This window comes from Phytophthora infestans, genomic scaffold (assembly GCF_000142945.1).
Source record: "Phytophthora infestans T30-4 supercont1.10 genomic scaffold, whole genome shotgun sequence".
Classification (NCBI taxonomy): domain Eukaryota; phylum Oomycota; class Peronosporomycetes; order Peronosporales; family Peronosporaceae; genus Phytophthora; species Phytophthora infestans.
Window position 1 is genome coordinate 2940242 of NW_003303749.1, and position 14898 is coordinate 2955139.

Here is a 14898-nt window from a genome sequence, read left to right on the forward strand (position 1 = left end):
TTGCCGAATCGACCTCTTTCAGCTTATATAATTTGCCTCCAAACTTTGACTTGGTTAAAGTATCGTGTCCTCTTTTTTCGAGCCATTTTCTGTTTGAAGGCTCGAATTACGTCGTAAGTTACGACTTTCGCCCTACTCAAAGTCGTAACTTACGACGTTGGTAACAGAGGGGTTAACCCAAGCTTTATCTACCTGTAAATATACTCAGTTTACATTCTACCTTAAATTGGCCACTTCGCTTCCTTTCGATAAAAGGGGACCTGTGAACTGCCGTTCACTGAGAGTTTGCATACTCTCGGAAACCAGCTTCCTCTAGCGCAAGGTGCTGTGTGACCCCGTCACAGTTATGCTGGATAGAGAGCGTCAACACGCTCACAACCGCCTAAAACCATTTTTTTTAAGAAATAGATTAGGCATATTAAAATAATGCAAAGATACCCCCATGTCCGAAAGTGCAGTGCGGTCCTTGCGTATAATCCGCCGCATTGTTAGTTGGTTCCGTTTCAGGACGCGGCAGATACACATCAAAGTCGCTGTACTATTGCGAGAAGCAAACCAATCGGGCGCAAACTTGAAATGCATCGTCAGTTGGCAGTTGGTTGAGACGCACAATGTTTTTTCTTCGCATGTCACGGATCCAATCTGTACAGCCAAATCGACCAAATGTATTAACAAACTTCTTTTCATACTTATTACGAAAGAAGCGCCGTTCGCCCAGTGCACGTATTTGGGTGAGCTTGAGTTGACATCCACATATCACTTATTTGGTGCAATTTTAGCTGAGTCGGCGATGTCTGGAGCGCGGCGAATACACCGACAAATCGTAAATTGATCGACGTTGAGTGCCTCCGGCACGGTAACGACGTATATCCCAGGTCGCTCCAGCATTTTCAAAGCCTAGTGACAGGGACATATATAAGAAAATTTAAAAATAAATTCACGTAGATCATTCACATACACCTAGCTTGTCTTCCCACGGTGTTTAGGACGCCTCATCGCCGTGGTGAACTTGCTCAGGCTGTTAACAGCTGCCGAATGCGTTTGTAAATTGAGCGGGAGCTACGGAGCACGACGTCATGTTTTCGGGAAGAACAAAGTAGATGGTTCGTATTGAGGGCCATTTTATACGTCACCTATTTTTACACTTGTACAGAACGTGTGATGAATGCACTGATATAATAGAATGGTCCACAAACAAAGGAGCAGCACACCACACTAAGAATATTGGAGGTTTCACAAATTAGACCAGCATAACAAAACAAAACCGTAGCTTTATCGCAGCGTCAAAGCATTTTGCTGCTCTATAGCACAACAGCAAAACTACGGTTTTGAGCTCCCACTCGGATAATGAGTGCGACGGGCACGCTGGTCGTCTGCCATGGCTTTAAGGGTGGAGGTCTGGAGACACTGTTTCGTATTTAGGTAGATTTTATAAATGTTCTACAACCTTCCTACGATCGATTAGAGAGTTAGCTATTGCACAATAGATCCAATCGCTCGCTGCGAGGGCGACCTAGCCACTTCGTGGCCCAACATGCGCTACAAAGCTAACATATGTACTTACTAGAGCTTCAAGACAGTGGCGCAAGCGTTTCTTCATTTGTTTTGCTTACGCGTCTGCGAAGCGTATGTTTGAGTTGGGCTTCAGGAGTGGGCGAATTGTGACTTGCTTAAAGTGCCGTGGCGGTATCGAAATACGCAGCTGGTCATGATTGTAGACAACGCGGCAATTGGTAAAGGCTTCAGTTTTAATATTCGCCTCAGTCAGAGATTGTGTTGAATTCGATAAAGTATCGTTATATTTAGGAGCACAATCCGTCACTTGTGGCCGAAGCTCCGGTGCTATGAGACACGAAATTACACAAAGAGGGCAGTAAAACTAAACAACATGTCTTAGCGCATCTACCATAGTGTCAATAAACCGTTGCAATAACGCCTTAAAAGTATCGAGTTTCTCCGCCTTACCATGGCTTCAGCTGCACTTTCTCTTTTTTATAAGAAACTTGTAATTTGCTGCCTGTCTCGGATGACGTCGCCCAGCATTACTTTCACTTTCATCCTCTTTCACACGGGGTAAGAAACGGTAAGGGACGCTTTGTAGACTTCAAGTATTGTCCGCTCGACTGCATGTGTGTTCACAAGCGCAGTAGCGTCGACAAGACTCGAGCAGCTGTCAGGAATACCCAGTGACTTGTTTGCCATTTTTTGTGCGTCTAGCAGTGGTCATATAGCGTGTTGCCAAGGAATGAACGGACCTATAAAAAAGCAGCTGTGTTTTTCCTCTAAACACTACTTGGGACGACGTTTGAGCAATGGTCGTGACAAACACCGAATTGCTCGTGGAACGAGAGAGTTTGCATCACTTTCGCTGCGAGTCGTACTTCCGGTATTGTCCTGCAGAAACATGGCAGACGAATGCACTATTGTACTGGCGAGATGAAATGCACCACCAAACTTTGAAGATCAATTTCTCCCGAAATACTAGTGCGAATTTTAAAACCTTTTTTTTTGCTGCAAAGCTCCGTGTTTCCTCTACTAAGTTGGGTATTTTCTATGCTCTAAGCTCATTGTTCTCTTCCCGCAATACCTAAATGAAAAACGTATCCTCGACGGACTCAACAACAAGTCGAGGCTATATCACACCATATGGTCGCCACATTGTCACCGGATGGAATTAGTGGAACTTCTGCGGGTAAACTACGACTCGTCTAAGTTTTTATAAATGCGAACGCAAATTTATTGTGAAACGTTATACTTAAAAGGAAATGTCATAGCTAGCGTTCATCGCTGACTCCCCTGCTAGGTCTCTCAGGTCTTCTCGCGTTGGCGTAGGAATCGTCTCCGGTGTCGCTGCTTGCGATTCTTCAATATAGGCGTTCTCTTGTCGTTGGACCTTCTTATAGGCACCGACTCACTCTTGCTTAGTTATTGCGGCTAAGCCGTCTCTAACCTTATCACCGAAGTCGTCCAGCGAAGCGGCTGGATCGAGTGCAATGCGGTTCTTCAGCGCCCCCCAAATCATCTCAATATGTTGTTTTTCGGGATGATATGGGGGCGTATACAGAACTTCGTGGTCATACTCTTGAGCTGTTACAACCGCCTTGTAAATATGTGCTGATCGCACCTACTGTTTTATAAATTTAAGGCAGTACTCATTAATAATAACTAAATTTAAAAAAAGAGCAGAAAATAAGATATGGGCAATTACAGCACGTAGTTGTTTTCTTGTGTAGTTTATTGGTACCGTGAAGCCCTCTCCCTGTAGCCATTCGATGAGCTCAGCTCTGCGTGCGCTGCTTGGTGGAGGTGCGTTGAGCTGAATCTTGTGATAGGACGCACCGTCCATATTGATACGACAAGGCCCAGTAGAGCAGCACAGTGTCTTTCAAACCATTGGTTGAAAAAGTCGCCATTGAAGTTGCCGCGATAATCGGCGTCACTGACCTTGTCGTGAGACGGCCAAAACTCGAGAGAGTCGGGCACCCACTCCGCATGCAAGCTTCCGCTCTTCGTGTAAACTGCACCAGCACCGACAATGCAATATCGCTGACCCTTAGCGCTTGATGTATATCGAGGAAAGTTCTTGAGCCGCCACGTCGATCCCGCAAGATGACTAACGTTGCAATCGCTCTCATCTAAATACATTTTGGGAAGCTTATGATATCTTCGTGCGTTTAAGTTTAATTTTTTTTTGCAAGTAGACTCTCCTAAGAGAAATGTTACCTTCCGCGCCCGTGGGTCACGCGAGCGTCCCTGAATATAACTTACATCCATTCTTTGAAGTTCATCTCGTTGTACGCTGCGAAATAAATATACCTGTATTATTTTTAACCTCCGCTACCCCAATATTTGATAGCTTTGATAAATTACGGTCATTTATAAGTTCGGATATAATACCTTGAAGTTGTCCCGCCTCTGACCTTGGAGCACAATCGCGAGACCCGCAATCCGCTGTGAAAGTCGCGTCTTGGTACTTGTTCGAGTGGACCACGGTGTGTTGACCATGCCCCCCGAATCCGCCAAACACGCAGCTACACGCTGGTGTAAGGCTCGCTTCGCGGGGTCAAGTCGTTGCTGAGCTTCATTCAAGAAATACTCGTGAGCACGTACCATGTGCAGTTTCGCGTAGGGCGTTAAGTGCCTCATGCTGAAAGCAAATGCGGAAGTGATGCAGTAGCAGCTGAGAAAATATAATCTATGCGTCGTGATGATTCTATATGTGTTCTTCGATTATTCGTGCGGTCAGTATTGCAAAAGATATGACCATAAAAAAACTGGTGGTGCATTTCATCTCGCCAGTACAATAATCAAACTCAATAAGCCTTAAATTGTGATTAGTTTATACTCACGAAAATCTGTAGAATATTTACACGAAGTCAGTTGGGATCGCATCCCTTGCAAACGAGCTCTCTGGTACATAAATTCATCCCCAAAATGCACTTGTCCGATGTGAGCAAATCATTCGCTGCGTTTTAATATACTTACAGGTGGCTTCCAGTCGATTGCTTGTCGTATTGCCGCAGGTGTAGTAGTTGCCCCAGTCCAGATATGGGATCCTGCTTTTATGGATGTATGTGGTAAATGACGATGGAACAAAATACTGCGCTTCGTCTTTAGGCGCCCCACACCAACTCAAATATGGTTTCTGGCCTTGCATAAACCGCGGTATGCCATCTGATTTCGTGTTCATCAGGCCTACTCGGTCTGAAATAAAACGCCTTTGCAACCGTTTTTTATCTGAGCGGCAAGTATGGTATGAAATGGACACAAATGAACCGGTTTGAAACATAAATGTTAGCGAACGTCTGTAGCACACGATTTATAAAACCTTCCTTGGCTGAAAGGATCACATTATTTAACAGACGGCACTTATTGAAGTTCTTGTCTATTAAAACGTTTCGGCAATTCGTTCTTCTCCTGAATACCGCCAAAACGCAAAGCTTTAATTTGAGGGTGTGGTTTTGGATTTCCGACTAATCATATCGCAAATAGATACGCCTCTGCCTCGGATGGTTGTGCACATGCACGAACATATAAAACAGTCGAAAAGTGTGCATCAAGTGACCTGTTTACTCTTTAACTTACCCTAGTAGAAGTAGTAATTATTAGAGTTGGGAGTACAGTCGACTATTAAAGACTCGTCCCACCGGACGTACAGCTTCTTCTGGAACCAGCTTACAAAAGAGAACAAACTCGTCTTCGTCACGTAAAACGAGGGCAGCACTACCTGGAAGCTCGTCAAACGCATCCTTTCAGTACAGTCAGGCGACCCTTTACTGAAGGGACCCCGAAGTATTAGGAAAGAACGTTTCGCAGGTGCTGAAGGACGTGTTTTGGCCTTTTAAGCAAACAAAATATATGTATAAAATGAAATGTCTATTATCGGTTTGTGACGCCACTGAATCCACGGTATTTCGCATTGGAGCCTTGATCTTGGTGTGAAATTATAATCATCCCACTAAGTCATTTTCACATACGTATTTGCCTAACCTTAACAAGTCATGTATGGGTTTGCTGATACTGAGTGTACGTGAGCCTGTTACATAATGAATAGCACTTGGGCAACAGCGCATTAATGATGATGAAGAATAAACCAAATAATAATTATCGTTTACCACCGCCACAAACTATATCCCACCCGGTTTCACTAGCTTAAGCTGTGAATTTAGCCTTACAACCAGTTAAGCACCCTTTACCTCGAGAGCCTTCAAAGCAAGCGTGTGCACAATAGTATACACGACACACGCACTCGAGCTCGGCTGGAACTAGGGCTAGCACAGCTGCATATTCGCCATTTTGAAATCTAGAAAATGGGTTAATCATATTACATACATATGTGACATAGTGAAACCGTGTCACTTATTTGCAGTTGTTTGTATTCGTTGATTCCAAGTTTCATCTTCGGAGCATACGATTATGTTCTTCTTTATAGGCTGCCCAACTCTCTTCGAATTTTTTCCCCAGGATATGAACATACAACCCGTATAAAAAGCCGGAACAGTAAAAGGGCGGTGTTAAAGACCAGAACCCATTTCTTGGTGACCTTTGGGTGTTTTATATCTCTTCGTGAAAATCGAGTCGCTTCATGGTATTAGTAACGCGTTCATCTGAATTTTGGCATTAGCACCACTTTCATAGGTATGCAATGTATAGTAAAAAAGCCTTTAACATCACTGCGAGCTCTTCTCTCGCCAGAACTATCCCGTGAGCACTGTAGCTAAATCGGCTCTTAATAAAATTAGTGCATTTAGCCAACGAGTGATACACACATATTTTCAAGATGCACAACAACAAATTCATTTAAAGAATCGCAAGCGACTGCTCAAAATCAAATTTTTAATCGCTAAGACGTGCGCCGGGAGGGTGGGTACAAAAGGTCGCGAAAAAAAACACATGACTGCAGGTTCACTCAACACTTATTTAATCAATATTTTTTACTGGACATTATGATTTTGGCACTCTATCGACTGAGCTCTATTATGCAAACTTTAACTATTGAACAAACACTTGGATTTAAAGATTACTTCTCTGATCCGGAAAAGAATTAACAGTTAGATTTTTCTCAAAAAATCCGCCTGTGTGATTGGTCAATGTTCATTCTGAGATGGGTACGATTGGTTAAAATGAGTTTATATGAGGATTTGTATGCACATGGATTGAGAGTAATTGACACGAAAATGGATTCGATTGCTTTTAGTGATATACCACTAGATTAGGCTCCGGTTGCGCTTTTTCTAGTATATTTTAAAGTTTAAGTTTGATTTAACGTTAAATCGAAAAAAACTACGCCCCTCCATAAAGCGAAAGTTCAAATGGTCAGGTATTGGCAAAATTGACGGGAAACTTGTTTAAAAAAGAATCGTGCTGACGCTACGTAAGTAGAGATTTCAAACTAGCTCAACCACGCTTCCGTTGGAGCTGAACGACCGAAGTTATCGCCTATATAAAGAACTGTTAATTCTTGTTCGGACCAGACAAGTAGTTAATAAACCCCACTGTTGAAAAGGAATGCTGTTGTTGTTTTGCTGAAGTTAAAAGCAATGTCTGTGGTGCCTACAGAGCTGCTACATGTATCGCGGCTCAATCCGCGTCTGCGGAAACCTGCCCCTGCCGATATGAGGTGATGGAATATTTGTATTGGAGCAAGGTGCTCACACCGTGGCTGGCGAGGCGTCTCTTTGCCTACATTACGCTAACTGAAGAAATAAAAGCTTACCTAGCCATGAAACTAAAAGATATACCTTCCATAATGGCTCAAGCTTTGTACTACCTCCGTCCCACAAGACTTTTAACATTTGGTTCAAATGTGGTACACATTAAAGTGTTAGAGCCATTGGATTGGTCAGTTTATTTTTCAATAGCTACAGCTTATTGGTGGGTTTTCAATATTCGCTTTAGGATTGGTGGAAAATGAACTAACGGTACGTTAAAGCTTCACTAAGTTCGATTTTAACTGGTGATAAGGTAAAATGCCATTCGTGGCACGGTGCCAGTTCGTGGCACATTTTTGACTTACTACGAAGCAAACATCTGAATTTTAGCATTATCATTTCTGATTGACATACTGCCATGTGGGATCAGCTGTAGGCACGTTCCGACTTAAGACGTGTGAATTTTGAGATCCTATAACAATACGGAGGATAATTGGACAAGCGAGCACCACACAAAAAACCTGCAACATAATGAAGAAGTATAACTACACCCAAGCAGACGTCGATATCGCGTTTTCATGCGCCGCAGAAAGGAAAAAGAAGGCAGCGATCGCTCGATCATTGCGTGCCTCTACGCACACTGTTTAGGTTTATGAAACGGCTTTTAGACAGCAAAATCTAGTGGTGTTTATTTTGGTCAATTGATCGACGCATAGTGTTCCAAGTACGCAGCTATGTTATTGGCTTGTCTAAACATGTATTTTAAAATTGATTTGTTTTGACGGTTTATTACAATGTAGAAGCAGCTGATAGCGTTTTGAGCATGGTACCATGCTCGCTACCTTGCCTGAAAATGCAACGTATTTAATCAAACCTTTGAATGTCGCGCTGTTAAATCCTTTCAAAGAGTGCGTACATGACCTAATGGTAGAGTGGCTGTGCGCTATCAGCGACCCTGGCATCGCAAAGACGACTGTCATTAAAATATTATGCAAGGCTTACCGAAGGGCTCTTATTGACAAGCCGGCAAGCGCTATCAATGCTTTTTGAAAGTGCGACATCTGTGCGCTCTCATTGGTAAAGCTCCGGGCACGTTTGGCGCTGTATAAAGTGGTGGTGACCAGGGAACAGCGGTAAAGCAACGTGGCTAGCCCACCGAGAGCCAAGGGAACATCGGTAAAGCTACGTGGCTTAGCCGCCGCAATACTGTCATCGAAATACTTCTACAAGAGATTTTTCTCCTCCACCATACGCTGTTATCATGAGGAAACAAAATTATACCAGGTAGATGTAGCTGGACGTCTTGTTGCCAAAACGGGCAGCTAGAAGGCACATAAGAGTAATCAGCACCAGCACCCGTCCATTAGCTGAAATCAGCCCTAAAAAAGTGATTTTCTACGTTCGATTTAAGGGAGGTAAAGTACTTACTCGGCTCGTCCATTCAACGTGACCGCAAAATTCAAACGATACTTATCCACCAGCACAAGTAAGCAACGAAGGCCGTTGACCGCTTCAGCCACTAAATTTCATACCCTATGGCAACAATAGCAGAGAAGAAAGCGAAACTCTCCGTAAGCAGCCAGCCTAGAAGTGAGCAAAAGAAAGATGCGATGAAATCGATTCCGTATCGCCAAGCCGTAAGCAGTATCATGTACTTAATGGTCGGCACGCTACTCGACATGGCATTTTACATGCGAGAGGTCGGTCCATTCCTAGCGAATCCAGATATGAATTACTGGAAAGCAGGCATCCGTGGTCTAAAGTATCTATCCGGAACGAAAGAAGACAATCTTCTAATGGGAGGCTCGACCGAGATTACCTCGGATAACCTAGCTGATCAGGTGATTACCTATAGTGGCTCTGACTACGCCAACTGCCCCGACACAAGAGGCTCCGTTGGAGGATACGTGACAATGCTACAGATAGCTCCAACCTACGGTTTTCGTGAAAGCATCATACTGTAGTTCTCTCCCCAACAGAGGCAGAATATATCGCCTTATGTCACTGCATGCATTTAAGAGATGATATTTCTTAAACTTCTCCTTAAAAAACTTTGCTTTGCTACAACGCAGGCTAACCGTATATACGAGGATAACCAGAGCTACATCAAAATCAGCTACAACCCCGAACTTCACGAACGATCAAAACATATACACGTGCGATACTGTTTCGTACAAGAAAAGTAGAGCGGCATGAATTCAACGCCACCTACTGCAATACAAAAGAGATTATAGCTGACACCTTTACTAAAGCTTTAGACAATCACCAATTCAGAGAACTAAGGACCAAGCCCAGGATGAAATCCCTGAAAACAGAATCCGGTTACTCAGTATAGAAATACACTGATAATACAAACGCATGAAGCATGTCTATATTCTGCGTTCTTTTTAGAATTTTTCCCACTGGGTTTTATCTTTTTGTTTGTTCGCACAAGGTTTTCCCTCGTTGAGGTTTCCCTGGCCAAGTACCGAGTTATCTGGACACAAGCGTTTATGAATATTAATCCATGCAAACAGCAACTTTGCCATAGATACACCAGTACATCTCACAGTCGCTGTCACAATCATCATTTGTGTCAGTTGGTGTCATAATCTGTCGTTTTGTGGTTTCAGTGTGACATATGGAATCATCATTAAATTTCCCCACTTTAGTAGTATCTGGTGGAGTGGTGGCCACGTGTGCTCGAGAAGCCCCCTCCTCCAGCGTGGCGATGATAACTGGCGTAAGCTGCAGTGCTGTCCGTGGCACCCGCTTCGTCTTCTCCCTCATACATGTAGAAGCGCCCTTTGCAACTGAAAAGAGCTTGGTGTCCACCGAAACAGCCTCTGCCGATGCTAACATAGCGATTAACCCTTCTGGCGCAGCTTCATAATATGGTCTCTCAGTCTCAGAGACTGCTTCAACCTCAGGAACGGCCTGAGAAGCTGTAGTGCACGATGCGACCGTCGCAGTGTGCGTGGCAGCAGCTCGAGCAGCCGCTCGTGCCTTCTTTTAAGCGCGCAGTCGCTTTGCTGCTGTGTTTTGCTTCTATATCTTCTTCATGCGCGGGGGAGCCTGCTTCGTAGCAGCAGCCGGTGCACACGGCACGTTGGGCTCCATCCTTGAGTTCCTACCAGGCGTGTCGCTTATCGGCCTTCTTCCCTAGCGGAAAACCGCAGGAAAAGTTGGATCGGCTTGCCTAAGCGACTTTCTTGGCGGACTGAGGAAATGTCCTTTAAAAAAGGTTTTACCTCTGTTATAACAGTCAGTTTGATTAAATATGTTCAGAGGCAGGGAGGCTCTTGAAGTCGCCTCTAAACAGTATGATTACCTTGAAAGAATATCTCTAAGATATTATAATGAGATTTAGGAGGTCCTGTCTCTGATGTTATGACTGGCTTAAACTATACTAGCACTAATGGCTGGTGTGCAGCTACTAGTGGCTTTTAAGACTAACAAAGTGCTCACTTCGTCTTTTGACGCCTACAAGTAACTTCTTCTTCTCTCTTCTTCTTCTCTACCTGCCTACCGAGCCATTCAAATGAATCGCTCATTCTTACGAGATCAACTCTATCCATATCCTTTGATCTTTTGATGATCATTCGCAGGATATGGACGCCGTTCCTCTACTCTCTATCATTAGGCTTTGCTCCACGCAGCCCGACTGGATTTTAGCGTAACGTTACTACTGTTTTAATAGGAGCGCCTTTAAATAGGATTAAATTTAATAAACGGATCTTGCAACAGACACAATTACGTGTTTCTACCGAACCACGATGTCATGGAGTACTAAGTGTCGTTTTTTCTCAAACCCGGGATGGCTGCAAACTTCCCACCGTCCCCACAGATACATGTTACGGTGAGATGACGAGACCAGAAATTTATACTACCCATAGGCTGGTAGGCAGCTTAGAGATGGTTTCAGATTTAAAGAATAAAAAAGGTTAAAATACACAAAAACGTTTTAAACAGTTTAGAAGTATCCAAAATTGCAAAATTCATAAGGAATCCCAAAGGTAACCGGGCGAAAGAGAGGATTGGGCTTTGCTCATGGCGACAAGGGGGGAAGATACTGGCAGCGGGCCGCCACAATGGGAGAACATACAGCAAAGATCATCTGGGGATACTCCCCGCAATCTACACGCAGCTTTCGGAAGGTTCCGCTCGCCTCCCAGCTCGGCACTACGGAGGACTCTTCGCTACAGCCCTTACCAAAGAGGTTCCTCTCCGCTAAGCCCGCCAGAGGATCTTACGTCGCCGGCAACAGGCTCGCGTAGGGTGATGTTCTCGCCTCCACCTCACTCGCCACCTCCATCTTGACCCCCTTCGACACCAGCACCAGCGCGACCCCCCCCCCCTATGCCAACCGTGGCGGAAGTACCTCGCTCAGCAACACCATCGCGTCCTCCACGTGCTTCTACTCCTACACGATCGCCCAGGCCTCCTCACGCTTCGTCTTGGTCGCCCATGACTCCTCTTAATCCCGTGCGATCGCCTCGTACTCCAGGGTCATCTTGTCATTTTCGAGTGTCTCCACTGAAGGTCGGACGCCCGCGTGATGAAATCTGGAATCACTATACTATTGAGCGTGAGAATGGGAAGAAACACGGGCGGTACAATTACTGCGGAGTTCTTAAAAAGAACGGTTAGCCTAGTGGAAACTTGTTGGATCACTTGGTGAAGCCTAAAAATGCCCTAGTGTTCCCAGAGATGTTCAAATCTCTCTCCGACCTACTATAGCCCCTTCGCCAACACTACCGCCGTCCCAACACACTGTGGAGCCCGTAAAGAACGATCTTGACCAAGAAGCATTTGAAATGGCACTTGCACGAGTGTTTTTTGTCTGCGCCCTGCCATTCATATTACTGGAAGCTCAAGTGATTCGAGATTTCATGGCTATGGTGGCACCGACACTGAAGTTGCCGTCGAGGCAAAAGCTAAGCACGGTGCTTCTACAAAACGTACAAGATGATGTTCGTATGAAAGTGGTCGATCTGATCAATAATCATACCTACGTGTCACTCGTGACCGATGGTTGGACGGATACCAACAGCTCGAGTATTATAAACTTCATGGTGGTTTCTCCAGGGATGCCTTCCATGGTTTGGTCGTCGTGGTTCACTAGATCAAAACAACACACAGCCCGATACTTTGCGGATAAAATTGAAAAAGTAATCGGTGAAATTGAGCGCGAGACTACTGCTCAAGTCGTTGGTGTTGTAACTGACAATGCGAGCAACATGCGGAGTGCGACGGAACAAGTTCAAATTCGGCGTCCAAATGTGGTCAGTGGTGGCTGTGCGGCTCACGTCCTAAACCTACTCATGCAGGATGTATCTCGTTTTGATGCCGTCAAAGCTGTAGTGACAAGAGCAGTGGCTGTCACACGCTTCGTAAGGGAACATTTAGCTCTGTTGGACGAGTTTAAGCGATTGCAGCGTGGAATTAGAGACTCTGGAATGAGGGCTCGAAGTCTCGTATTGCCTGTACCAACACGTTGGTATTCTATCCACGCCTGTATGCGGAATGTACTAAACAACCGAGAAACGCTGGAAACACTCTTTTTGGACCCGAGCTATGAAACGTTTCTAGATCGTTATCGTGGAACTCCGTCCAATCGAAAAAACTACGCCTCGTTATCGAGTTGGTTCGGGATGATGGCTTCTGGAGCAGTTTGCGAACTATTGTGCGTATGTTTGACCCCATTATAGAAGCTCTCCGGGCTCTAGAAGCGGACAATGGAAACATTTCCGGAGTGTATACATGGCTTCGATAGTTACGGTATCATATAGAGTATGGTGTGACTTCGGCTAATGAAGAAGAACCGGAAGGAGAGTTTGCAGTATTAGATGCTAATGGAGAAGAACCAGAAGCAGCGTTTGCAGTATTAGATGCTATTGGCTCCGAAGAAGAAGACCATGATCAGGCTGTAGATGGGATCGGGATGCTCAGTCATGCAGCCGAAACCATGTCGACGACTACTTCTGGCCAAGAAAATATGAACCAAACTGCCACTGCTGACCTTCCTGATGGCGGCGAGTATCAACGTATTACCGCAGTTCCACTTGGTCAACTTCAATTTTTTTTCGCAAGAAGATATTAAAACGATGGAAGTACGTTCATTCAAACGCAATGGCTGTCGCGTTTTTACTTGACCCGGCCATTAGCTTCGACGACTTCGTCGGTGATGATGACGAAAATATAGATGAGCAAGTTTGCATGCTGGCAACACGATGCGGCCTGATGACTCCTGCGAATATGGCCAAATTGACCGCCGAGATTTTCAAATTTAAATGCATGAAGCGGAGGGGTGGTGAAGATCTACGAATGAAGTATTTAGAAGCATCTCCACGTGATTATTGGGGTGCCAAACACGAAAAGAACTACCCTCTTCTCAAAAAGGTAGCTTAAATGGTATTTGCGGCTCCTACGTCGTCAGCAGCCAGTGAGAGGGCCTGGAGTATATTCGACCACATTCGCTCCAAGCGAAAGAACAGGCTATCAGTTCAAAACGTTGAAAGGCTTGCCTATATCTACATCAACTATGGCACAATTCAAAGTGATGACATCGACCTCGCAAGGCATCAATCGTGTCCTGAAAGTGTAGATATCCTCAATTAAATACAACGCGCTCTTATGACTTATATCTGTAGCTGAAAACCCATAAGTCATTCTTTAATTTGCAGCACAAACAAGCATGCCCATCCTCCCTCTAGACGGTCTTTGGATAGAGCCCACCTCGCAGAATTGTATCACTAATGCGTCGTGGTTGATCAGCAGCGCCTGAAGACTACGAACGGCATCAGCCACCGTCTGCGTATTGGGCGGATACTGCAGGCAACTGACACGTAAGATAATCTTCATGAAATCGGTGAGGTAGAGTTTCTTGTGACCCGGTGTCAGATAACTAAGCAACTTACTAGAGCGAATTGCTTCATGAAGGCATCGCGAATTTCCTCCGTGTAAAGGAATCGGTTCATTCGCATCCTTCGGGGCCACTGGCTGTGTATTCCCCTGCATTAACATGTCCACAGCTTTGACAGGCGTATCACAAATATTGACTAGAACAACACAAATGGGAAGTCAGTCACGCACAATATCGTAGACACAGGCAGAAAAGAGGTAACGTACTTCGGCAGTTCCAAGAACTAGAGCTGTGTGAGGCTGCGGTCCCGGTTGGCCTTCTCTTAGGCTTCTTGCATGAGCTCGAGGCTTGCAGCTACTGCCAGGTCGGGCAGTGAGCAATGCGCCAACGTCTCGTGCAGTATCATAGCTTGTGCTGGCACTGGCAGTGAAGTAGTGCCGCAATGCTGCTCAATGACCCTCAAATGAGAATATTCTGTCTGTTAGTTTTAGATAGTTTTAAATTTTAAATGGAATTTCGGACGTTTTCTGGAAGTATATTAGACAGTTTTAAATTAGTCCAAAACCATCCCTAAGGCAGCTGTAAGCATTATAAACAAACAAATTGTTGTTCATTCAGTTTTAAATACAAGTGTTACATGTAGTAGTGGAGGCTGGCATTAGCAGGCTTTACCGCATGCAACGTACGTGTACATGTAGTATTGCTTGATGTCAAAGCCCAGCCTTTGAATCCAAAGCGCTCCTGGGAATAGGCAACGTATGACTGTCACCTCATTTTTCATGTTTCTACTATATGTATGAATAGGTACATCCACAAGGTATACTACTTACAAAGCACAAAGGATACGTTTGTGCTGAGACTGACACTAGTTATTGTAATATGTGGAATATTAATATATGTATC

At 44.7% G+C, this 14898-nt stretch overlaps 1 protein-coding gene across 1 annotated transcript; it reads right to left on the reverse strand.

The window, feature by feature from the left end:
• Window positions 1-13277: 13277 nt before the first annotated feature.
• Window positions 13278-14110, reverse strand: PITG_07207 (uncharacterized protein; the record flags this gene model as incomplete). Its single annotated transcript, XM_002905107.1, has 2 exons — window positions 13278-13451; window positions 14051-14110. 2 exons carry the CDS (start codon window positions 14108-14110, stop codon window positions 13278-13280), a joined length of 234 nt encoding a protein of 77 aa, XP_002905153.1.
• Window positions 14111-14898: the final 788 nt, after the last annotated feature.